The 26,908-nt window shown below is 44.1% G+C and overlaps 1 protein-coding gene across 2 annotated transcripts in view; it reads right to left on the minus strand.

Moving 5' to 3' along the window:
• Positions 1-26,908, minus strand: part of LOC138947328 (mucin-5B-like) — a 224,037-nt gene that overhangs the window by 149,599 nt on the left and 47,530 nt on the right. For both annotated transcript variants that reach the window (XM_070318774.1, XM_070318775.1), the window contains exons 20-25: positions 26,540-26,695; positions 24,683-24,780; positions 17,107-17,256; positions 14,765-14,899; positions 9,040-9,203; positions 8,103-8,241 (exon numbers count right to left, since the gene is read on the minus strand). In XM_070318774.1, coding sequence (XP_070174875.1) covers positions 8,103-8,241; positions 9,040-9,203; positions 14,765-14,899; positions 17,107-17,256; positions 24,683-24,780; positions 26,540-26,695 — 842 coding nt within the window. The remainder of the gene's footprint in view (positions 1-8,102; positions 8,242-9,039; positions 9,204-14,764; positions 14,900-17,106; positions 17,257-24,682; positions 24,781-26,539; positions 26,696-26,908) is intronic.

Here is a 26,908-nt window from a genome sequence, read left to right on the forward strand (position 1 = left end):
ACTGGCATGATGTGCTTGCTACAGGTGAACAGTAGGCACTGAACTGGTCTTGCACCATATAGGCTGTATTCAATAAATGGGAGGTCCATAATCTGAGAAAGGAAACAATGAATCAAGAAACTAAAACCCAGGTGCACATCTGCGGCACCTAGGGAGTGTACGTGCACACTATCTTGTTCCTGCCTCTTGCCATCTCAGAGGTATGGCGACCACAGACAAAAAAAGAGTTATCTCCCTTTCCTTCTAGAAATTTCCGGAACTGTCCAGTTAATTTTTCATTCTTCATTTCTTCCCCTCATAGGAGCAACAGCGAGTCTCTAATATCACTGGCATGATGTGCTTGCTACAGGTGAACAGTAGGCACTGAACTGGTCTTGCACCATATAGGCTGTATTCAATAAATGGGAGGTCCATAATCTGAGAAAGGAAACAATGAATCAAGAAACTAAAACCCAGGTGCACATCTGCAGCACCTAGGGAGTGTACGTGCACACTATCTTGTTCCTGCCTCTTGCCATCTCAGAGGTATGGCGACCACAGACAAAAAGAGTTATCTCCCTTACCTTCTAGAAATTTCCGGAACTGTCCAGTTAATTTTTCATTCTTCATTTCTTCCCCTCATAGGAGCAACAGCGAGTCTCTAATATCACTGGCATGATGTGCTTGCTACAGGTGAACAGTAGGCACTGAACTGGTCTTGCACCATATAGGCTGTATTCAATAAATGGGAGGTCCATAATCTGAGAAAGGAAACAATGAATCAAGAAACTAAAACCCAGGTGCACATCTGCAGCACCTAGGGAGTGTAGGTGCACACTATCTTGTTCCTGCCTCTTGCCATCTCAGAGGTATGGCAACCACAGACAGACACACACACACACAGACAGACAGACACTCTCTTTTATTTATATGTACTAGCAGTTAAGCCCGGCTTCGCCCGGGAGTAAGCGGAGCCCTGTAGCAATTTAAGACGCTCGCTATCCCATTATCATTAGCTTTACCTCCTTTGTTTGGATACAAAAAAAGAGTTATCTCCCTTACCTTCTAGAAATTTCCGGAACTGTCCAGTTAATTTTTCTTTCTTCATTTCTTCCCCTCATAGGAGCAATAGCGAGTCTCTAATATCACTGGCATGATGTGCTTGCTACAGGTGAACAGTAGGCACTGAACTGGTCTTGCACCATATAGGCTGTATTCAATAAATGGGAGGTCCATAATCTGAGAAAGGAAACAATGAATCAAGAAACTAAAACCCAGGTGCACATCTGCGGCACCTAGGGAGTGTAGGTGCACACTATCTTGTTCCTGCCTCTTGCCATCTCAGAGGTATGGCGACCACAGACAGACACACACACACACACACAGACAGACACTCTCTTTCTCTTCGCCCGGGAGTAAGCGGAGCCCTGTTGCAATTTAAGACGCTCGCTATCCCATTATGATTAGCTTTACCTCCTTTGTTTGGATACAAAAAAGAGTTATCTCTTTTACCTTCTAGAAATTTCCGGAACTGTCCAGTTAATTTTTCATTCTTCATTTCTTCCCCTCATAGGAGCAATAGCGAGTCTCTAATATCACTGGCATGATGTGCTTGCTACAGGTGAACAGTAGGCACTGAACTGGTCTTGCACCATATAGGCTGTATTCAATAAATGGGAGGTCCATAATCTGAGAAAGGAAACAATGAATCAAGAAACTAAAACCCAGGTGCACATCTGCGGCACCTAGGGAGTGTACGTGCACACTATCTTGTTCCTGCCTCTTGCCATCTCAGAGGTATGGCGACCACAGACAAAAAAGAGTTATCTCCCTTACCTTCTAGAAATTTCCGGAACTGTCCAGTTAATTTTTCATTCTTCATTTCTTCCCCTCATAGGAGCAATTATAGCGAGTCTCTAATATCACTGGCATGATGTGCTTGCTACAGGTGAACAGTAGGCACTGAACTGGTCTTGCACCATATAGGCTGTATTCAATAAATGGGAGGTCCATAATCTGAGAAAGGAAACAATGAATCAAGAAACTAAAACCCAGGTGCACATCTGCGGCACCTAGGGAGTGTAGGTGCACACTATCTTGTTCCTGCCTCTTGCCATCTCAGAGGTATGGCGACCACAGACAGACAGACACACACACACACAGACAGACACTCTCTTTCTCTTCGCCCGGGAGTAAGCGGAGCCCTGTTGCAATTTAAGACGCTCGCTATCCCATTATGATTAGCTTTACCTCCTTTGTTTGGATACAAAAAAAGAGTTATCTCTTTTACCTTCTAGAAATTTCCGGAACTGTCCAGTTAATTTTTCATTCTTCATTTCTTCCCCTCATAGGAGCAATAGCGAGTCTCTAATATCACTGGCATGATGTGCTTGCTACAGGTGAACAGTAGGCACTGAACTGGTCTTGCACCATATAGGCTGTATTCAATAAATGGGAGGTCCATAATCTGAGAAAGGAAACAATGAATCAAGAAACTAAAACCCAGGTGCACATCTGCGGCACCTAGGGAGTGTACGTGCACACTATCTTGTTCCTGCCTCTTGCCATCTCAGAGGTATGGCGACCACAGACAAAAAAGAGTTATCTCCCTTACCTTCTAGAAATTTCCGGAACTGTCCAGTTAATTTTTCATTCTTCATTTCTTCCCCTCATAGGAGCAATTATAGCGAGTCTCTAATATCACTGGCATGATGTGCTTGCTACAGGTGAACAGTAGGCACTGAACTGGTCTTGCACCATATAGGCTGTATTCAATAAATGGGAGGTCCATAATCTGAGAAAGGAAACAATGAATCAAGAAACTAAAACCCAGGTGCACATCTGCGGCACCTAGGGAGTGTACGTGCACACTATCTTGTTCCTGCCTCTTGCCATCTCAGAGGTATGGCGACCACAGACAAAAAAGAGTTATCTCCCTTACCTTCTAGAAATTTCCGGAACTGTCCAGTTAATTTTTCATTTTTCATTTCTTCCCCTCATAGGAGCAATAGCGAGTCTCTAATATCACTGGCATGATGTGCTTGCTACAGGTGAACAGTAGGCACTGAACTGGTCTTGCACCATAAAGGCTGTATTCAATAAATGGGAGGTCCATAATCTGAGAAAGGAAACAATGAATCAAGGTACTAAAACCCAGGTGCACATCTGCGGCACCTAGGGAGTGTACGTGCACACTATCTTGTTCCTGCCTCTTGCCATCTCAGAGGTATGGCGACCACAGACAAAAAAGAGTTATCTCCCTTACCTTCTAGAAATTTCCGGTTCTGTCCAGTTAATTTTTCATTCTTCATTTCTTCCCCTCATAGGAGCAATAGCGAGTCTCTAATATCACTGGCATGATGTGCTTGCTACAGGTGAACAGTAGGCACTGAACTGGTCTTGCACCATTTAGGCTGTATTCAATAAATGGGAGGTCCATAATCTGAGAAAGGAAACAATGAATCAAGAAACTAAAACCCAGGTGCACATCTGCGGCACCTAGTGAGTGTACGTGCACACTATCTTGTTCCTGCCTCTTGCCATCTCAGAGGTATGGCGACCACAGACAAAAAAGAGTTATCTCCCTTACCTTCTAGAAATTTCCGGTTCTGTCCAGTTAATTTTTCATTCTTCATTTCTTCCCCTCATAGGAGCAATAGCGAGTCTCTAATATCACTGGCATGATGTGCTTGCTACAGGTGAACAGTAGGCACTGAACTGGTCTTGCACCATATAGGCTGTATTCAATAAATGGGAGGTCCATAACCTGAGAAAGGAAACAATGAATCAAGAAACTAAAACCCAGGTGCACATCTGCGGCACCTAGGGAGTGTACGTGCACACTATCTTGTTCCTGCCTCTTGCCATCTCAGAGGTATGGCGACCACAGACAGACAGACACACAGACAGACAGACAGACACTCTCTTTTATTTATATAAATGGGAGGTCCATAACCTGAGAAAGGAAACAATGAATCAAGAAACTAAAACCCAGGTGCACATCTGCGGCACCTAGGGAGTGTACGTGCACACTATCTTGTTCTTGCCTCTTGCCATCTCAGAGGTATGGCGACCACAGACACACACACACACAGACAGACAGACACTCTCTTTTATTTATATGTATAGATAGAGTTCCTGATTCCAAAAACATATAGATATGATAGGTTGTATTTAAAGGCACAGTAAGCCTCCCGTAAACCATCACAGAGCTCCCCGAGCGTCTAAATACAGTACAAGCATACTTCCATTTGAACGCTCACCGAACGGGAACATCCTGGCTGCTTTCTGTCGAGCGTGAGACATTTTCAAAGAATTTATTTTCGTAGACTTGTTCCGTTAACAACAACGGCGCCTCGTTTTTGCGCTAGACCTAACTTTTAAAATCTAAATAATAAATTGACAGCTTGTTACACAAACATTCTTTAATCATAAAAGAATTCGTTTTTCATCAAGACAAGATCAGAACAATTCGAAGTTGTGAAAGTTTAAAAAAAGAAAAGCCCGGAAGCAGGGTCACGCAAGGGTCGTAGCAGACGACGGCCGGTTTATCAGTGCAAATCGCCGTTCCTCTCAACAGTCAAAAGCCATCGCTAGAGTTCTTGTGAACCACAGCCGTTGTTTCGTGCATAAAAAAAAAACGTGCTATTGTAGATAAGCTCACGTCGAGTCGCATTCAAATGACTAACTATGACGACTGCATTGTGAAAAGGGAAAACTGGATCACACGGGTTCACGATGGCTCAGGGGTAAGATAAACCACGCAAAAATAAATTCTTTGAAAATTGTTCGCTCTTTACGGAGGGCACCTAGGATGTTCTCAATTGGTGAGTGTTTAAATGAAATGGTGTTTGTACTGTGTGTAAAAGCCTGACCGTATCTGTGATGGTTTACGGGAGGCTTACTCTGCCTTTAAAACAAGCTCAGAAAGTTAACAAGAATACAGAAAAGCGCGCTTTCCTGCTTAGCACAATACGCTACCGCGCTAATCTGGCGTGTCAATATCACTACGTTTTGCACGAGGGAGGTGAGCGATTTCCTTCACGCGGGGATTGACGAAGCTGTACTGTCTTGGTGAAAAAATACAGTGCGTTCAGTTTCATCCCGTGAGTTCGACAGCTTGATTAAAGGACCCCAACAGGCTATTTTTGGTGTCAAAAACGCGTTTATTTGCGTTTTGGCGTGACTTAGGTTAACCAGACATATGCATGCCGTAGGAAATTGTTTTTTCACCTTCCCTCACAGGGTTTAGTTTATTTCGGAATCGTTTAGGCCATAATCCGACGAATTTCGTGGCTGAAGCGAAGCGTTTTCGCGTTCCGATCTGGCGGCCATTGTATCTTGAACGTCCGCGAGAGTACGAAAGTGGTGAATTCTGGGTAAAATTTTCGATGACGTCAGAAGGGGTATTCATAGAAGCAACTTTACAGTTTTGAGCCTGGGAGTTAAAATCAAGGGTCTGCGCGCCCCGTGATTTGTAATCATTTTGTTTACAAATCACGTTAATGTTCCCGATATCTTCTTGTCATCCCAATAGTCAAGGCACAAACACAAAATCCCTTGAGTTTTGGGGTAGCGCGACTCCGTTGATTTTTTTTCTTTCTCCATATCATTACTAGATTGTCCCGTCGCTGGGAAATTCGGATCACTTCCTCCCAGTGGAAAGCTAGCAGCAACAGAGTCGCGATACCCCAAAGTCAAGGGAGATCTATGGGATTTTTCTTCCTTTTCTTTATTGTCCCATCGCTGGGAAATGTGGGTCGCTTCCTTCGAGTGAAAAGCTAGAAACAACAGAGTCGCGCTACCCGAAAGTCAGTGAATCTATTAGGATTTTTTTCTCCATTTTTTTATTGTCCCATCACATTCCACAACTTGGACACATACCACAACTTGGACACATGACGATATCACCACGTCTTTGACACATACCACAAATTGGTCAATTACCACAACTTGGACACATACCATAACTTGGACACATTACAATAGCTTGGACACATACCATAACTTGGACACATACCACAACTTGGACACATACCACATCTTGGACACATACCACAACTTGGACACATACCACAACTTAAACACATACCACAACTTGGACACATTCCACATCTTGGACACATACCACATCTTGACACATACCACATCTTGAACACATACCACAACTTGGACACATTCCACATCTTGGACACATACCACATCTTGAACACATACCACAACTTGGACACATACCACAACTTGGACACATACCACATATTGGACACATACCATAACTTTTGACACATTACCACATCTTGGACACATACCACAACTTGGACACATACCACATCTTGAACACATTCCACATCTTGGACACATACCACAACTTGGACACATACCACAACTTGGACACATACCACATCTTGGACATATACCACAACATTGCACATATTGGACACATACCACAACTTGGACACATACCACAACTTGGACACATTCCACAACTTGAAAATTTCCACAACTTGGACCACAAAGGCGACTCTGTTGCTGCTAACTTTTCACTGGGAGGAAGCGATCCGAATTCGCCAGCGATGAAGGAAAATAACGAAATGGAAAAAGAAAGAAAAACAAATCTAATGGATCCCTTGACTTTTTGGTAGCGCGACTCTGTTGCTGCTAGCTTTCCACTGGGAGAAAGCGATCCGAATTTCCCAGCGATGGGACAATAGGCTGAATAGAGATTTTTTTTTTTTTTTACAAATCGCGGATTTAGGTTCGACGTAATTTGTACAATATTTTTACATTTTTACAAACCACGGGTTAACAGCTCAGTTGGAGGTTTAGTTGGTGCCAGTGTGTAGACATACAGGCTGGGGGAGTGGCTTAGGAGCGAGCAGATAGCTGTATCGTTATCAGCGTCTGTTACTGGAGATCGTTCTTACAGCGGCGTCCGAGTTGAGACGGAAGTGTCCCACCTATTTGGGTTGATAATCGGGGATTAATGTAGAATTGTATCCTCTTAGTCAGGTTTGAGGCACAAAGTGTTCGAGGAAAAAACATTCTCTCTCAAGGGTGGAAGTAAAATGTCTGCCAGACTCAGCAAATAGATTAGGCAGCCCATGATCACTGTTGTGAGTGTAGTTGAAGTTCTATCGGATTTGTTGTTGGCTATGTTGTTGAAGACGTATAATTATGTTCTCGAATTAAAGTTGATGTTGTTGTTGTCGTCGTCGTAGATGAAATCAAGGTTGTAACGTGTCAAATCAATCGTGTTCCACCTACAGTTTATCAGTGTAAAGCTGTTGTTGTTGACATTGTAGTTGTTCTTGGTTTTCGAGTTGTTGTCGGTGTTATTGTCGTCGTTGTAGTTGTTACCCAGTCGGATAGAAACAAATAAAAACTCAAGCCTGAGTCTTTTTTTTGCAACTCCGAACATTCGGCAGCAGCACACTCTCTCGGCATGATGTCGGGAGCACGCGCGCATCCACAGCTGCAGCAAAGACGCACACCGAGCGTTGCTACTTTCGCTTCTGGCTCCCCCCTGTGACGTCACAGCCAAGGGTTTGCCGCCGCGGGGAATTTGAAGTCTTCCGTAGCAGACGAATTTGGTCGCTTTTTGAGCATGCATTTTGTGTAAAATTAGACTGATGCAACACAAAACCTGAGATTTACTGATCGGTTTTTGCATCTGTAGATGCTTACCTATATCATTAAATCAACCCCAACTGCTTTATCTGACCTTAAAAAGAGCCTGTTATGGTCCTTTCCTTATCCTTACGTTGAGATGGCAGATCTATTGTAACATACTCTGTAGATCTACCAAGTAGCCCCGCGATTGTTGTATTAGATTTGCTCAAGAACAAAATATTTATCTGTGCTTAGGTGATGAATTTGACTTGTTGTTGTTGTTGTTGTTGTTGTTGTTGTTGTTGTTGTTATCAGCCCTTTTTTTAATATGATTGTATCGTACATGCACGGAGTGTATGGATGTATGATTGTTTTCACACCAGGTTAATACCAATGGCTGTCATGTTATAAGGCGGATTACATTATTGTTCTCTTTCTCTCTCTTCTCTTGTTCTCAAACAACAACAGTATACTCTGACTCTCGTGATTGCACAGGCGAGTCCAAAACTCCTCACCGCGTTTGTCGCTGGGCTGAGCAGCTTGACGACAGGGCTGTCTGTATTGGATGGATTGTAGAAACCGCAGTACTTGTTGACCTTGTACTTTTCTTCCACTGCTGGTGCGCAAGCTGGTTCAGCCTTAACGCCACCGCACCTAAAACAGACAAAACAAGTTTTAAAAAATAACAACAACGGTGCGACAAACAATGTAAAAAAAAAAAAAAGATCTCTACTCACCAAGACACAGACAGCACAAATCTGGTGTCAAAATGTTCGCCTATGGAGACTTCCTCGTGACAACATTTTGGGAAAGGAAAGTAGACAGAAAAACCAAACAGTAGTGAACCAAAAAATGTATTAACAGGAGAGGGAAAGATCAAACCAAACTCTAGATGGATATAACTCTAGTAAAAGAAAGAAAACTATGAAGGAGAGAGAAGTTTTTAGAGGAACTCTAGGACATACACACACACACACACACACACACACACACACACACACACACACACACATACACACAAACAGACACTAACACTGCTATAATCATAACTGATTTTACCATTAGATAAATAAAATAAGATAAAGGTCCAGGGTCAAATAGTAACAAGAAGAGCAAATAATCTACTCAAACGACTCACCCTCTTCGTGTGTAATACAAATTATATCAGAACGAACGCCCGCCCATCCAGACAGACAAACACTGCTCGTTATTATTACTCACTGGTTACTCAGGTTAGCTTATGATGTCTATGCAGTCTCGGGCTACTCACGCACACCTTCTGGAATGCCTAAGAATACTTTCCAAGGGTTTTTGTTCTCATAATTTTTGTTTTCGTATTTTGCAAATATATACACATATACCAAAGAATGTTAGTTTCTTTAACTAAAATGTAAGACCTTCGCATTCAGTGGATTTCGCTTCACCTTCACAAAATGTCTGGCAGGTACTTACTCTTTTTCTGTGTGGTCGGGAGAATCTATGAGGTAGCTGTTAGCAAAAGCAATGGGGTTGGTTATCGTGCTTGTATCTCTCAAAGTAAATTCGTCTTTGGTATTTCCGTTCATGTTTCCGCACAGGCCACATACTCGGTTTTGGTAGGCTTGGCTCAGGGTCAGCTGTTCAAAAAGAATGTAGAGTAAGTGTATTTAAACACATGCGTTATGTTATTGATAGTAATAACAACCCGCACATGACGATCAGTCACACACCAGTATACCTAGTCTGTTAGCTTGCTATGTGAATTATATTGCAAAATTATCTAACGTTACACACGAATTATACATGCAACAGAACTGTTATGTGTATTCCCAGCGAAGCTGGAGGTATCCCACGAACGCTATACTGTAATCGACTTGAGAAATGTTCATGCCGATAATACATGATAAAGAGGTATTCTTTGTGCACAAACTCAGACTACAGTTGGGGATGAAAGTTCACCACCCAGTAATGCTGCGTCGCTCACAAGAAATAACGGTTTTAGGTGTGACGAAAAAAAAGAACAGGGCCTGAGTACGGTGATAAATACAAGACTTATTTTACAACCATTTGAAAAATACATACATCCCCCGTGGCTGCCCGCATAACGAAATCGTTTTTCTCGTGTTTTGAACTTGCCAATGTTACACCACAGAGTAGAGTCCGTCCCGCACTTTGCTTTGTGTAGGCCTACATCACGTGGCCACCCAAACACCCGCACAACGCAACATTTTCACGAGAAAAACACGTTTATTTGTTTGCTTTGTCTGTATTACACATTTCTATTTACATTTACCACTGACACACCAAATTGTATCCTTTAGTTTGCAAGTGAATCCTTGTCATACAAAATAACTTGACGTTATCACGAGACGAACAGAGATCTCAAAGATCGTCTGCTTCTCAACTGTTTCGCGCAAATCGTGTAATATCTATTTTTGCGGAAACCTCCCGAAGAAATGCAATCTCAGCGGCTTTCACCTGCAACATAGTCGTGCTTATTTGGAATGTGACGTCCTGTACTTCGCCAGTCACACCTATCTCAAAAACTAAGCGTCGCACAGAACCAGCGCTAGTATAGCGCCCTGATTCTATTACAGGGCCGATATGTTGGGAAGGAATTTCCGAGACTACGGCATAATCCTCGCGCAATTAGACGACGTCAAGATGTTTTGACATCAATGCATCGTGACATCATTCTCTCTCTGGGGCTTTTCTCTCGTGCGCCTGGCGTGTGTGTGTTTGTCTATTTCAGTATTTGAGTGCACCATGTGTAACTCACTGTGTGTGTGTATGTGTGCGCAGGGCCAGGACGAGGTGGGGTAGAGGGTGGCTCCACTACATCTACTTCTACAAAATGCCTTACACGTCTAATGACAGCTCATCATGGCGATTAAGAGCCGCCATAAAAACTCTAGCTACGATACGGGGAAGGACACCCCGGAGAAAAAAAACCGGGCAGACGTTGCTCGTCAGCTTTGGTCGGCAAATCGTCTGCCAGAAGGAAACTGGGATAATTAGAAAACCAGGAGAGCTGAGGACGGATGTACTAGGCCATTGACGCTCTTTAGACTACCATGGTACCACGCATCTACACACACAATGATGTTGTCATATCACACACTTCGACGGTGTTCGGTAGTGGTCCTGTTCCGAGCCAACGGACACAGGCCACTACCTACTATGTTAAGTCGCGGAGCCAGATTGAGTAAGCGTACATTCCAAACCTAAGCATAATTATTTAATTTTGTTGTTTGATCGACAAAAATGAGGCAAAAATGGTGTAGGGGAAGGGCTCCTGATTTGGACCACTTTTTGTTTCATGCTGATAACTAGGTTGTTTTCTTACGAAGAAGTTTCATTTTGTGTTTGGAAGTCCTTATCTCTTAGGTTAACCGTTAGGCCTAAATAGAGTGAAATAGCTTTGATAGACATTCAGCAAAAATTAAATACAGAAAAAATCACAAATGGTCCATATTAGGAGCCTGGGTGCCCAATATGGACCGGTGAAGCGACCTTCACGAATCACTGTAAAAAGACCCCTATACTTCAAATAAACATGATACAATTTAGTGTGCAAGTCAAACTAATAGAAATATGCTTTAGATTTATCTGTTTCGGGTTGATGAGAGCATTATTTGAAGCACACCAGGAAACTAAAGAAGCTTATCAAAAATAGAGTGAAAATAAGTGAAATTATCAACTTTCACAAAAATAAGACTATTTGTTATAATTTTTTGAAATCTCGAGGGCTAGTTATAGGTTATTTTCAGCAAGCTTCTTAATGAAGTAATATAGCTATTCTGATGGACACGTGGATGAATTCGGGGGCTGTGATTGGACGGTCTCAACATCATCATCAAAGCATAATGCTACGGAAGTCGGCCATTTTTGCCAATATCCAAAAGCATATTGGCAATAACAAAGACGCATGGTTCCGGTTTACCCATCTGTACCCCACGATGTTAACAATCGACAACAGCATACACTGACAACTTAAAATTCTTCTCGAGAATGTTTTTCAGCTTTACAATGTCGATAGCATACCCTTTTCTGCTAACTTCCCGATGAAACAGGACTAAACCAATTATTTTCTGTCCCTAAACACCACAAAATGCCCAAAGTCGAAAGATGTAGTACAAACAGGGGAGTAAAACGGAACAGCCGTTTTTGTGTGCCTTCGGCTTTTCTTATCTCGTAACTCCACACTAAATACCCCACTTCCCCTCTGAAGTATTGATGTACAACCCATGGCACTAACATTCATGTAGTCGTTTATAACTGAGGTTGAAAAATTCGCTTCATGACGAGACAAGTATAAATACCATTCACCCAAACTGAAAACTTCGCTGCCGTCTGCTCGCGTTGTACGGATTAGCTGTTCTCTTCTCCTCCCCATGTTGCATCCTAGTTCTTCAGTTGTTTCTAGTTTTCCGTTGATGTTGTGTTTTGGTCTTCTTCATAAGTAGTCTTGTTCAAAATTTAAAAAAACTCAAACTTCTTTTTGTTGTATACGAATGAACTAATAAAACGCTGTTTAACAGCTGTGTTGTCAAATCGAGGTTTTTTTTTCCAAAGTCAGTGTGGCGCCTGCTCAAAACTAACGCGCATAAGAAACGGCGTCTGCTATCAAAACCTGAGATCAACGCATCGACGCAAAAACTGTCATTTTATAAGTTTGGAACAACAAATCAAGGTCAGAACAGCTATATAATCGCTATTGTATTTTCAGCGTAGCAATAGGGTCCGATATTTAGATTCGAACAAGTATAATGCGACTCGTCTTCGACTCGTCGGCATTATACTTGTCTCGTCTAAATATCGGACCCTATTGCTACGCTGAAAACACAATAGCTGTTAATCAAAATAGCCTTTAGCTTTAATTTCTTCGATTTGTTGAAGGTGGTCCATATTAAGGGACTCACACATACTTTGAGAATTTGCTATTATTTTGTGGTGGTAGTAGAAACTCGGGGTCAACACTGCATGCTAAAATATAACAAATACGGTCTTAGCTGTCATATAATTTATAGCAATTTTTGTGGGATAAAAGCTTTGGCTGTGGACAGAAACGAGTTCGTTTTAGGCGGCAAATTTAGAGTGAACGCTGCCAAAAGTGAGAAAAAAAAGAGAAAAAGCCTTACAGTTTTGAGGTGTTTGTTTCTGCAACTGTTTTGACATGTGAAAATTATCCAGAGAGGGTGAATACAGCGAATGAAACTGTTTTGAGCGCTCTAGCGCCGTTAGTTTGTCAGAACAGGAGGTGGTCCATATTAGGAGACGGTCCGTATTAGGAGCCCTTCCCCTAGTATAGTTCATCGGAGTTCATTCCGTAACTTCAAAGGGATCTAAAATGACTTGTGATTACAAGTGCAGGTTCTACAAATTTGAAGGCTTAAATGCCTCTGAATTATGAGCTATGAATTTAACACACTAAAGTTCAAGATTACCCAATTACCAGTAACGATGTTCTTGTTTGTGTGTGTGCATGTGGAGAAATGTTAAAAAAATAATAAGGAGATTTTTGGCCGAATTGTTTTTAAGGGAAAAAGAGGGCTTTTAAATTTGCACGTACCGAGCACATTGACGAGGGTCATGGTGTATGTGTGTGTGTGTGTGTGTGCGTGTGTGTGTGTAGAGCGATTCAGAGTAAACTACTGGACCGATCTTTATGAAATTTGACATGAGAGTTCCTGGGTATGATACCCCCGGACGTTTTTTTCTTTTTTCGATAAATGTCTTTCATGACGTCATATCCGGCTTTTTGTAAAGGTTGAGGCGGCACTGTCACACCCTCATTTTTCAATCAAATTGATTGAAATTTTGGCCAAGCAATCTTCGACGAAGGCCGGACTTCGGTATTGCATTTCAGCTTGGTGGCTTTAAAATTAATTAATGACTTTGGTCATTAAAAATCTGAAAGTTGTAAAAAAAATATTTTTTTTATAAAACGATCCAAATTTACGTTCATCTTATTCTTCATAATTTTCTGATTCCAAAAACATATAAATATGTTATATTTGAATTAAAAACAAGCTCTGAAAATTAAAAAAATTAAAAATTATGATCAAAATTAAATTTTCGAAATCAATTTAAAAACACTTTCATCTTATTCCTTGTCGGTTCCTGATTCCAAAAACATATAGATACAGGGGCGGATCTGGGGGGGGTGCAATGGGTGCAATTGCACCCCCCCCCCCCCCCCCCAGCGGGACAAAAAAAAAAAAAAAAAAAAAAAGAAGAAAAATGTATCACCTGAAAATAGCACTTTACACGCTCAGATTGCACCAGATTGCACAATTTTGCTTCCTTTTTAAAAAAAAATTCCGGGGGGGCATGCCCCCGGACCCCCCTAGAATGCTCGGCGCTTCGCACCATCGGTTCGGCGCTTCGCGCCTTCTCTGATAAGATACAAAAAAAAAAAAAAAAGAACTTTGCACCCCCCCCCTTTCAAAACCCAGATCCGCCCCTGTAGATATGATATGTTTGGATTAAAAACACGCTCAGAAAGTTAAAACAAAGAGAGGTACAGTAAAGCGTGCTATGAAGCACAGCGCAACCGCTACCGCGCCAAACAGGCTCGTCACTTTCACTGCCTTTTGCACTAGCGGCGGACTACGTTCAATTTCATTCTGTGAGTTCCACAGCTTCACTAAATGTAGTAATTTCGCCTTACGCGACTTGTTTTATTATAATAATGAGTGCGTGTAGATTTCAAATGTTTGAAGTGGAACTAGAACTCCCTTGTCTGTGTCTCCTGATTACTCAGGTGAGTCAATCACAGCCCTGAACAGTTTCATGTCAATTGCGCCAACAGGGACACAGCAGTCTTAGTAACTGACAACACCAAGTCGAGTGATCAAGGGAAATAACCAAATGTTCGCACAAGAGTGTACTTTCCATTGAATTTTACAACTTTTGTTCTTTCAGAGAAAATTAATAGGCCTACAGACTTGCATGATACCATTATCTCAAGCCCTGAACTTCATCGCATAACTTTCAAAGCATTCTGAGAGCTTTTTACCTAATAAATTATCTTTGAAGCAATAACAAGATGACAATGACAATGTACTGACCAGTACCAGAAACACGCGACGAACAATAAAAGCACAGAGCGGTTTCGGCGATTGCCTTCGTCAGCTACACTTAATAAAATACAGAGAGACGACACAAATTGTTCCTATTTTGAAGCAATACTTACGTGGACACTTTGTCGACCATCCCAATAGAGAGTTAAGCAGCCAGTCCTGAGAGTGTAGGCGGTTCCTCTGCTAGATTTGCACACTCTGACGCTGACATCCCCGTTGAATCCTCCGACCATTCTTCTTCCCTCCACCTGCAAGAAAACGATTTACCAGTGTCAGAATACAGCGTAACCCCCCTTTTAAGACCCCTAAGTTACCCCCCTTTTAAGACCCCTAAGTTACCCCCCTTTTAAGACCCCTAAGTTACCCCCCTTTTAAGACCCCTAAGTTACCCCCCTTTTAAGACACTTCCTCCTTTCTAAGATCTTGCTTTTCCACATGTTCTGTTCATAACCTCTGTAAATTTACCTCCATTTCAAGACTCCCTCCTTTTTAAGACCTGACTTTCTAAGATTTTGGAAGGTCTGAAAATGGGCGTACCACCGTAAATAGATGCAACCAACCAGCTCATGTAAAGCCGCAAGCTTTGGGAACATTTACATGATCGCTGGTACGTGTTTTCTGAGCGAATTTCTGGGACAATTTCTTAGATAAGTTCATTACATGTATCAAAGTGTTTTTCTGTTCACCTGAAAGACCGCTGGATAGCCGTACAGTGATTGTAAGGTTTGGTTTTTGTCATGAAGTAAACGTTCCCATGGCGTACCGTTCCTGTTTTGTTGGTTTTGTCACAATAATAACTCGTGAAGTTACGGGTCATCGCTACATGGCACCAGGGGCAGACGAGAGGGGGGGGGGCGCAGGGGGCACGTGCCCCCCCCCCCCCCCCCCGAAAAAAAAGAAGAAGAAAAAAAAAAGATTTTTCTATGCTGATTCTATGACCATTTCTAAGTTCAAATGGCACCAGATGGCACCATTTTGCTTCTTTGGGCAATAAAAATTTTCGGGGGGCATGCCCCCGGACCCCCCTAGCAAATTCGGGCGCTTCGCGCCCATCACATTCACTTTCAATTCAAAGTGCCCCCCCCCCCCCCTTACAAAGCAACTGATCCGCCCCTGTGGCACTATAGCAGAAGTTTAAGTACAAGTATCAACGTAGACAAACTTGTCAAGAACAAGCTACCGAAGTTCGTTGTACTCAATCAATCAATATCAATCAATCGATATGAGGCTTATATTGCTATTTCATATGTTACGTGGATTTCCATTGGTCAATTGGGCAAAACTGAGCTCAGTGCAAAAGTGATATCGACGACATTTCCGTCGATATCAGTTTTGATATCGACGACATCTTTATTGCTTCCCCACTTCAAAAACAAAAACACCTAAATTTAAAAGCAAACAAATATATATGAAAATGTAATTATCCCAGAATTTAGTTGAGCAAGTGACTAAAGACTTTTTGAAAGGAAAGACATTTTAAAATACTGAAAAGTACAAGAAAAGAGTGAACAAAAAGAAATAATAATCAGAGGGAGTGATATGGAACAGCCAAAACTGAGACAAATACTTTTGTAATTCCTTTACAGTAAATACAAAATGTCCAGAGAATTAGCAATATATCTAACATTGACTGACTGTGTGATGATATCTTCTGCTATTGGTCTGTTTCGACAGTGATATCAAAATCTCGACCTCCGGTCTCGATTTTGATATCACTGTCTCAACAGACCATAGCAGAAGATATCATCACACAGTCCGTCAATATTGGGTAATATCGCGCGTATTCCGTGGGTACAGTTCTAAGCGCAGGGATTTTTTTGTATTCTTTTTTTATGCAATTTTTATCGCGCACATATTCAAGGCGCAGGGATTTATTTATGCCGTGTGAGATGGAATTTTTTTTTACACAATACATCACGCATTCACATCGGCCAGCAGATCGCAGCCATTTCGGCGCATATCCTACTTTTCACGGCCTATTATTCCAAGTCACACGGGTATTTTGGTGGACATTTTTATCTATGCCGATACAATTTTGCCAGGAAAGACCCTTTTGTCAATCGTGGGATCTTTAACGTGCACACCCCAATGTAGTGTACACGAAGGGACCTCGGTTTTTCGTCTCATCCAAAAGACTAGCACTTGAACCCACCACCTAGGTTAGGAAAGGGGGGAGAAAATTGCTAACGCCCTGACCCAGGGTCGACCTCGCAACCTCTCGCTTCCGAGCGCAAGTGCGTTACCACTCGGCCACCCAGTCCATACTGCAAACACTTATTTCATACTGTTTTATGTTTTTCAATTTCCGGGTTTCTTTGCGAGTATTCCGCGCAGAAAAAAACACACGCACTGGACTTATATATTCATCTTCCTGAATTAGTCCAAAATAAATTATTTTCACGCACGCAGACATAACTAGTAAAGCATTTCTTTCAAACGAAAATATGCTACTCACCGTGAACATTTCGCGAGTAAAGCGGTAGGCTTTGGATTTGTAGAAGAATGTGACTTCTCTGGTCCAGGACACTTTAGAAGCCGGTTTTCCTCGCTTGTCGTTACACACCGTCACTCGGAAATCCTCGATGCCGGCAGTTTTCTGGCAAACCTGAAGTGTAGAATGTTATCTACGTTGATTTCTTTTCCTGTCTGTTTTACATTTAGTCAAGTTTTTACTAAATGTTTTAACATAGAGGGGGAATCGAGACAAGGGTCGTGGTGTGTGTGTGTGTGTGTGTGTGTGTGTGTGTGTGTGTGTGTGTGTGTGTGTGTGTATGTGTGCACGTGTGTGTGTGTGTGTGTGTGTGTGTGTGGTATGTGTGTGTGTGTGTGTGTGTGTATATGTGTGTGTATGTCTCAGCTCAGTGTCTGTGCGTGTGTGTGTGTAGAGCGATTCAGACTAAACTACTGGACCGATCTTTATTAAATTTGACATGAGAGTTCCTGGGAATGATAGCCCCGGACGTTTTTTTCTTTTTTTCGATAAATATCTTTGATGACGTCATATCCGGCTTTTTGTAAAAGTTGAGGCGGCATTGTCACACCCTCATTTTTCAATCAAAGTGATTGAAATTTTGGCAAAGCAATCTTCGACGAAGGCCGGACTTTGGTATTGCATTCCAGCTTGGTGGCTTAAAAACTAATGAATGAGTTTGGTCATTAAAAATCGGAAACTTGTATTTAAAATTATTTTTTTATTAAACGATCCAAAAATAATTTCATCTTATTCTTCGTCGTTTTCTGATTCCAAAAACATATACATATGTTATATTTGGATTACAAACAAGCTCTGAAAATTAAAAATATGAAAATTATGATGAAAATTAATTTTCCGAAATCGATTTAAAAACAATTTCATCTTATTCCTTGTCGGTCCCTGATTCCAAAAACATATAGATATGATATGTTTGGATTAAAAACAAACTCAGTAAGCTAAAAAGAATAGACATACAGAAAAGCGTGTTATCCTGCTCAGCGCGACTACTACTGCACTATTCTGCATGGCTTGTCGATTTCACTGCCTTTGCCACGAGCGGTGGACTGACGAAACTACGAGTATGTGGTCTTTGTGAAAAAAGCAGAGCGTTCAGTTTCATTCTGTGAGTTCGACATCTTGACTAAATGTTGTTATTTCGCCTTACGCGACTCGTTGTATTCTCAGCGTGGCGCGTTTAAGTTAATGAAAAATAAAAAATAAATCATAAACGAACAAAATCAGAGGAACTGAACTATTGAGCTGAGCAGACTTATCAACATACATATTCAAAAATGCCTATGAGATTCCTGTCCTTCCAAAGTAAACCGTCGAAACTTAGCCACACCCTGGTTCCCTATTTCCCATGAATTCCTATTCTAGAAACTTGAAATCCATATTGTAAAACAATTTTTTTTTTTTTCATCGGATTGAGTGTATAATGTTAGTAAAACTGCCTGCATTTCTTTCTTGCTCTTGTATTTTAGTTTTTTTATGTACCCCCATGAAAACCAATTTGTCTTGCCTTGCCTTGCCTTGTGCTACCTGAATGTAAGAACACTGTTGGGCATCTTAGAGGCACACTTCTTTCCGTATACACAATCTGGCTCACCATAAGCTCACCCCGCGGGTTAGGGGGAAGAATTTACCCGATGCTCCACAGCATGTCGTAAGAGGCGACTAACGGATTCTGTTTCTCCTTTTACCCTTGTTAAGTGTTTCTTGTATAGAATATAGTCAATGTTTGTACAGATTTTAGTCAAGCAGTATGTAAGAAATGTTAAGTCCTTTGTACTGGAAACTTGCATTCTCCCAGTAAGGTAATAAGCCTACATTGTACTACGTTGCAAGCCCCTGGAGCAATTTTTTTATTAGTGCTTTTGTGAACAAGAAACAATTGACAAGTGGCTCTATCCCATCCCCCCCCCCCTTTCCCCGTCGCGATATAACCTTCGTGGTTGAAAACGACGTTAAACCCCAAATAAAGAAAGAAAGATAAGCGTATTAGGACCATACCACCATTTGGACTCCTACCAGAAAACAACACCCTGATTGCTGTGTGGGAGGGATGGGAATATTTTCATGATTGAATTTATGAAGAAGCCACGAGTGGCTTATTAAGAAATTATTTCTTTGAACAAAAGTCCCACTATACATTTTTTTAAAAGCAGCCAGGCTGTATGTGCCCAAGAGTTGGTAAGATCTTTGCTTAGATCTGAGATGGCGAGCCAGATTTTTTATACGGAAAGGAGTGTGCATTTAAAGACCGTGCTAACAGTATTAACCACTTTTATTTACAGGAATGACTTTAATGATTTATGCTTACTGAACAACCTTTATTAATCTATTCTGCCGGTAGGCTCTATATGTGTGTTATTTTTTAATGGCGCAAAAAGATGGCCACTTTTTCAACGCTAACATATCACGTCAGAATTTAACTCTACTTTCTTTTGTCAAAGATATATCATGAATTCATCTATGATACTCCAATAAAGGGCGATGTTTTTTTTATCGCTTGTGTTGCTCAGATGTTTAGACTGTGCTTACAATCCCGCCTCCCCCAAACCCACTTCACACAACAATCAGGGCTATATACTAAGTATAGAGAGGGTGGGGCTTCCAAAATAGTCACGGGGGCTGTTGAGGAGGGGGGGGGATGAGAGGGCTATACTCAGTGTAGAGAGAGTGGGGCTCCCAAAATACAGTCACGGGGGCTGTTGAGGAGGGGGGGGGGGATGAGAGGGCTATACTCAGTGTAGAGAGAGTGGGGCTCCCAAAATACAGGCACGGGGGCTGTTGAGGAGGGGGGAGATGAGAGGGCTATACTCAGTGTAGAGAGAGTGGGGCTCCCAAAATACAGTCACGGGGGCTGTTGAGGAGGGGGGGGGGGTGAGAGGGCTATACTCAGTGTAGAGAGAGTGGGGCTTCCAAAATACAGTCACGGGGGCTGTTGAGGAGGGGGGGATGAGAGGGCTATACTCAGTGTAGAGAGAGTGGGGCTCCCAAAATACAGTCACGGGGGCTATGGAGAAGGGGGGGGGGTGGATGAGAGGGCTATACTCAGTGTAGAGAGAGTGGGGCTCCCAAAATACAGTCACGGAGGCTGTTGAGGAGGGGGGGATGAGAGGGCTATACTCAGTGTAGAGAGAGTGGGGCTTCCAAAATACAGTCACGGGGGCTGTTGAGGAGGGGGGGGATGAGAGGGCTATACTCAGTGTAGAGAGAGTGGGGCTTCCAAAATACAGTCACGGAGGCTGTTGAGGAGGGGGGGGGATGAGAGGGCTATACTCAGTGTAGAGAGAGTGGGACTTCCAAAATACAGTCACAGAGGCTGTTGAGGAGGGGGGGGTGAGAGGGCTATACTCAGTGTAGAGAGAGTGGGGCTTCCAAAATACAGTCACGGGGGCTGTTGAGAAGGGGGGGGTGGATGAGAGGGCTATACTCAGTGTAGAGAGAGTGGGGCTCCCAAAATACAGTCACGGAGGCTGTTGAGGAGGAGGGGGGGGGATGAGAGGGCTATAGTCAGTGTAGAGAGAGTGGGGCTTCCAAAATACAGTCACGGGGGCTGTTGAGGAGGGGGGATGAGAGGGCTATACTCAGTGTAGAGAGAGTGGAGCTTCCAAAATACAGTCACGGGTGCAGGCGAGGAGGGGGGGGGTGAGAGGGCTATACTCAGTGTAGAGAGAGTGGGGCTTCCAAAATACAGTCACGGGGGCTGTTGAGGAGGGGGGATGAGAGGGCTATACTCAGTGTAGAGAGAGTGGGGCTTCCAAAATACAGTCACGGGGGCTTTTGAGGAGGAGGGGGGTGAGAGGGCTATACTCAGTGTAGAGAGAGTGGGACTTCCAAAATACAGTCACGGGGGCAGGCGAGGATGGGGGGGGGGATGAGAGGGCTATACTCAGTGTAGAGGGAGTGGGGATCCCAAAATACAGTCACGGGGGCAGGCGAGGAGGGGAGGGGGGATGAGAGGGCTATACTCAGTGTGGAGGGAGTGGGGCTTCCAAAATACAGTCACGGGGGCAGGCGAGGAGGGGGGGTGAGAGGGCTATGCTCAGTGTAGAGAGAGTGGGGCTTCCAAAATACAGTCACGGGGGCAGGCGAGGAGGGGGGGTGAGAGGGCTATACTCAGTGTAGAGAGAGTGGGGCTTCCAAAATACAGTCACGGGGGCAGGCGAGGAGGGGGGGGGGGGGGCGGGGAAGGGGTGAGAGGGCCATACTCAGTGTAGAGGGAGTGGGGCTTCCAAAATACAGTCACGGGGGCAGGCGAGGAGGGGGGGGGGATGAGAGGGCTATACTCAGTGTAGAGGGAGTGGGGCTTCCAAAATACAGTCACGGGGGCAGGCGAGGAGGGGGGGGGGGGTGAGGGGAGAGAGGGCCATACTCAGTGTAGAGAGAGTGGGGCTTCCAAAACACAGTCACGGGGGCAGGCGAGGAGGGGAGGGGTGAGAGGGCTATACTCAGTGTAGAGAGAGTGGGGCTTCCAAAATACAGTCACGGGGGCAGGCGAGGATAAGGGGGGGGGGGATGAGAGGGCTATACTCAGTGTAGAGAGAGTGGGGCTCCCAAAATACAGTCACGGGGGCAGGCGAGGAGGGGGGGGGAGGGGTGAGAGGGCTATACTCAGTGTAGAGAGAGTGGGGCTTCCAAAATACAGTCACGGGGGCAGGCGAGGAGGGGGGGGGGGGGATGAGAGGGCTATACTCAGTGTAGAGAGAGTGGGGCTTCCAAAATACAGTCACGGGGGCAGGCGAGGAGGGGGGGGATGAGAGGGCTATACTCAGTGTAGAGAGAGTGGGGCTCCCAAAATACAGTCACGGGGGCAGGCGAGGATAAGGGGGGGGGGGATGAGAGGGCCATACTCAGTGCAGAGGGAGTGGGGCTTCCAAAATACAGTCACGGGGGCAGGCGAGGAGGGGGGGGGATGAGAGGGCTATACTCAGTGTAGAGGGAGTGGGGCTTCCAAAATACAGTCACGGGGGCAGGCGTGGAGGGGGGGGTGAGGGGAGAGAGGGCCATACTCAGTGTAGAGAGAGTGGGGCTTCCAAAATACAGTCACGGGGGCAGGCGAGGAGGGGAGGGGTGAGAGGGCTATACTCAGTGTAGAGAGAGTGGGGCTTCCAAAATACAGTCACGGGGGCAGGCGAGGATAAGGGGGGGGGGGGGGTGGGAGGGGATGAGAGGGCTATACTCAGTGTAGAGAGAGTGGGGCTTCCAAAATACAGTCACGGGGGCAGGCGAGGAGGGGGGGGGGGGGGGAGGGGTGAGAGGGCTATACTCAGTGTAGAGAGAGTGGGGCTTCCAAAATACAGTCACGGGGGCAGGCGAGGAGGGGGGGGGGATGAGAGGGCTATACTCAGTGTAGAGAGAGTGGGGCTCCCAAAATACAGTCACGGGGGCAGGCGAGGAGGGGGGGGATGAGAGGGCTATACTCAGTGTAGAGAGAGTGGGGCTTCCAAAATACAGTCACGGGGGCAGGCGAGGAGGGGGGGGGGAGGGGTGAGAGGGCTATACTCAGTGTAGAGAGAGTGGGGCTTCCAAAATACAGTCACGGGGGCAGGCGAGGAGGGGGGGGGGATGAGAGGGCTATACTCAGTGTAGAGAGAGTGGGGCTCCCAAAATACAGTCACGGGGGCAGGCGAGGAGGGGGGGGATGAGAGGGCTATACTCAGTGTAGAGAGAGTGGGGCTTCCAAAATACAGTCACGGGGGCAGGCGAGGAGGGGGGGGGGGGATGAGAGGGCTATACTCAGTGTAGAGAGAGTGGGGCTCCCAAAATACAGTCACGGAGGCTGTTGAGGAGGGGGGGGGGGATGAGAGGGCTATACTCAGTGTAGAGAAAGTGGGGTTTCCAAAATACAGTCACGGGGGCAGGCGAGGAGGGGGGAGAGGTGAGAGGGCTATACTCAGTGTAGAGAGAGTGGGGCTTCCAAAATACAGTCACGGGGGCAGGCGAGGAGGGGGGGGGGGGGGGGGGGGGTTGAGGGGGCTTGGTGTTGAAACGTATCCTTTGAAAGAGGCATTTTGGGTTTTATCCTTTGAGAAACAAAAGGACAATTTTTAAGGTAAGGGCAGCGGGCAGTGGGCACGGTGCTGGGTCGAGGAGGGGGTGGTGTCCGTCGGAAACCTATGAACACCTCCTCAGACCCAGTTCAGTCCCTGAATCCAGGGATTCGTCGGGAAAAGTCAACTTCGCGACGTCTGCTTTATGGAGCTCGCTTCACGAAGCTTTGGCACTGCATTTCCAGTAAATAAAAGTCTTCGCGACGTCTGCTTAATGGAGCTCGCTTCACTAAGCTTTGGCACTGCATTTCCAGAAATAAAAGTCATCGCGAAGTCTGCTTAATGGAGCTCGCTTCACGAAGCTTTGGCACTGCATTTCCAGTAAATAAAAGTCTTCGCGAAGTCTGCTTAATGGAGGTCGCTTCACGAAGCTTTGGCACTGCATTTCCAGAAATAAAAGTCTTCGCGAAGTCTGCTTAATGGAGCTCGCTTCACGAAGCTTTGGCACTGCATTTCCAGTAAATAAAAGTCTTCGCGACGTCTGCTTAATGGAGCTCGCTTCACTAAGCTTTGGCACTGCATTTCCAGAAATAAAATTCTTCGCGAAGTCTGCTTTATGGAGCTCGCTTCACTAAGCTTTGGCACTGCATTTCCAGTAAATAAAAGTCTTCGCGACATCTGCTTAATGGAGCTCGCTTCACTAAGCTTTGGCACTGCATTTCCAGAAATAAAATTCTTCGCGAAGTCTGCTTTATGGAGCTCGCTTCACTAAGCTTTGGCACTGCATTTCCAGTAAATAAAAGTCTTCGCGACGTCTGCTTAATGGAGCTCGCTTCACTAAGCTTTGGCACTGCATTTCCAGAAATAAAATTCTTCGCGAAGTCTGCTTTATGGAGCTCGCTTCACTAAGCTTTGGCACTGCATTTCCAGTAAATAAAAGTCTTCTCGAAGTCTGCTTAATGGAGCTCGCTTCACGAAGCTTTGGCACTGCATTTCCAGTAAATAAAAGTCTTCGCGACGTCTGCTTAATGGAGCTCGCTTCACTAAGCTTTGGCACTGCATTTCCAGAAATAAAATTCTTCGCGAAGTCTGCTTTATAGAGCTCGCTTCACTAAGCTTTGGCACTGCATTTCCAGTAAATAAAAGTCTTCGCGACGTCTGCTTAATGGAGCTCGCTTCACTAAGCTTTGGCACTGCATTTCCAGAAATAAAATTCTTCGCGAAGTCTGCTTTATGGAGCTCGCTTCACTAAGCTTTGGCACTGCATTTCCAGTAAATAAAAGTCTTCGCGAACTCTGCTTTATGGAGCTCGCTTCACGAAGCTTTGGCACGCATTTCCAGTAAATAAAAGTCTTCGCGAAGTCTGCTTTATGGAGCTCGCTTCACGAAGCTTTGGCACTGCATTTCCAGTAAATAAAAGTCTTCGCGACGTCAACTTCGGGTTTCTTTAAGGGAGGCCTTCACATCCCTATGGCCACGTCCCTTTCCTCTTTGATAAACAGCTACAGCTCTACACATAGATGTGGCCAATGAAAGGCATTGTCCTTCAAGCCACAAACCTTGGCAAAAGTGTAGCAGCAGGCTCCCTGGAAGTTGTACTTCACTCCGTCAAAGGTGGTGTAATGTGGGTCGCCTGTGGCAGAGCACTTTTTGGTACCTGCAAACATCGGTCATTGTCAATCGCCATCGTCAGCGTTTCACAGCGTGTATATTGGAGGAGAGTGTGTTTGTGGGCGGGTGTGTGTGTGTGTGTGTGTGTGTGTGTGTGTGTGTGTGTGTGTGTGTGTGTGTGTGTGTGTGTGTGCGTTGTACATGCTTGTGTGTGTATGATTTTTACTTGTATTGGGGGGGGGGAGAGGGGTTGTGTGTAAGAGCGACAGTGACTCCGATATGTAGTTCATTTCATATGTCCATGTAGTGGTTAATCTGATTGATGTATTCATGTATGATTATGCTATTTGATCGTCGCATTTGTGATCGTTCCGTAAGCGATGCGATGTGGTGACAATGGAAAAAAATGTCCATGTCCAAATGGAAATTAAGTTTTGTTTTTGTCATAATCTTATCTATCTTTTCTTAAATACAAGGTGACCCCCCGAACATGATTTTTCCATATACTTATTTTAAGTGTTAATGGAACTTAGCTACGTTGTACAGCTTGCCATTTTTCTTCCGTTCAGAAACAAATTGGCTTGTGCCGTCTGATCTTTTCGTCACGAGGTATGAGCACACTACAGCAATGCAAAGAAAAGAAATTAGGGCACGATCCTAAGCAACGATTGTATATGACATGGCCACTATTGTTATATGTTTGTTTAACCTGATGTATTATAGTACCATGTATATTATAATGCGTGTGTGTTCGAGTGTTTGTTTGCGATAATGTATTATAGTGCAATGTGTTATTCATTGATATGTGTGTGATTGCACTGTACATTATGTTAGGCCTAAAAAAAAATAGGTGTGGTTACGGTAACCCGACCTACCCTATTTGTAGGGGCCGACCCAATAACTTTTTATTACATTTCAATCAATCAATCAATGAGGCTTATATCGCGCATATTCCGTGGGTACAGTTCTAGGCGCTCTGCAGTGATGCCGTGTGAGATGAAATTTTATACGGCCAGTAGATTGCAGCCATGTCGGCGCATATTTACCTTTCACGGCCTTATTCCAAGTCACACGGGTATGGTAGACAATTATTAACTGTGCCTAAGCAATTTTGCCAGGAAAGACCCTTTTGTCAATCGTGGGATCTTTAACGTGCACACCCAATGTAGTATACACGGGGGGTGGTTCGGACACCGAAGAGAGTCTGCACACAAAGTTGACTCTGTGAAATAAATTTCCGCCGAACCTGGGATCGAACTCGCGCTGAAAGCGGCCAACTGAATACAAATCCAGCGCGCTACCAACTGAGCTATATCCCCGCCCCATAAGCTTTTGTCAAAAAAAGAAAAAAAAACGAGTGCAGAAAACGCAATGAAAGCGACAGCGCTCGAGTCGCACACTTATTTCCCTGTCAAGTAGGTTTAATTTGTACACATAAGAAAAAAAAGTTTTAAAAAAAAAGTGATTGCCTACCTTCCTACCCTATTTTTTTGGGCTATGTTACCGTAACCACACCTATTTTTTTTTGGGGGGGGGGCCTTATGTTGTTGTTTTCTCCCCAATGATTGTACATACAGCGCTTTGAGCAGGATTTAAAACCTGGACACACGCGCTTCATAAATATAATGCATTATCATTATTATTACTATTATCGTCCGCCATCTCCAACGATCCCTAGCTCCGCGTTCAAGTGCATTTTTGTCTTTATTAAACGTTTTAAGAACTTACCGTTTTTGTTTAAAAAATATATAAATACAAGAGCAAAGAGTGGTAAAAGGGGACAGAAAAAAAGGTGTGCTTCTTACCGATGCTTGCTCCAGAGGCTGTGGTGCATGAACCAGTGTTTACAGAGCCTGTGTTGGGTTTTACCGCACAGACGAAACCTGTGCCGGAGTTCTGGCAAATCCTGTTCTGTCTTGAGCACTGCAACTTGTTACTGACAAGATCGCAGTTGTTCACGGCTGAAACAGACAAGAAAACGAGGGTTTCATATGAAAGTCCAAAGTTAGGGGTAATATTTGACATTTCTACCGACTTACATCCCTATACTTGGTTTTAAAATCAACAGCCTCATCAAAAAGATCTGCCCTCAAACGCATCTGCCTATTTTTTTATGCCGGGTAATATAGAAAGGCTGAGAGCGGTTTAAAAATCTGCTGCAGCAAAAGCAACAG

Source organism: Littorina saxatilis, linkage group LG14 (genome assembly GCF_037325665.1).
Source record: "Littorina saxatilis isolate snail1 linkage group LG14, US_GU_Lsax_2.0, whole genome shotgun sequence".
NCBI lineage: Eukaryota > Metazoa > Mollusca > Gastropoda > Littorinimorpha > Littorinidae > Littorina > Littorina saxatilis.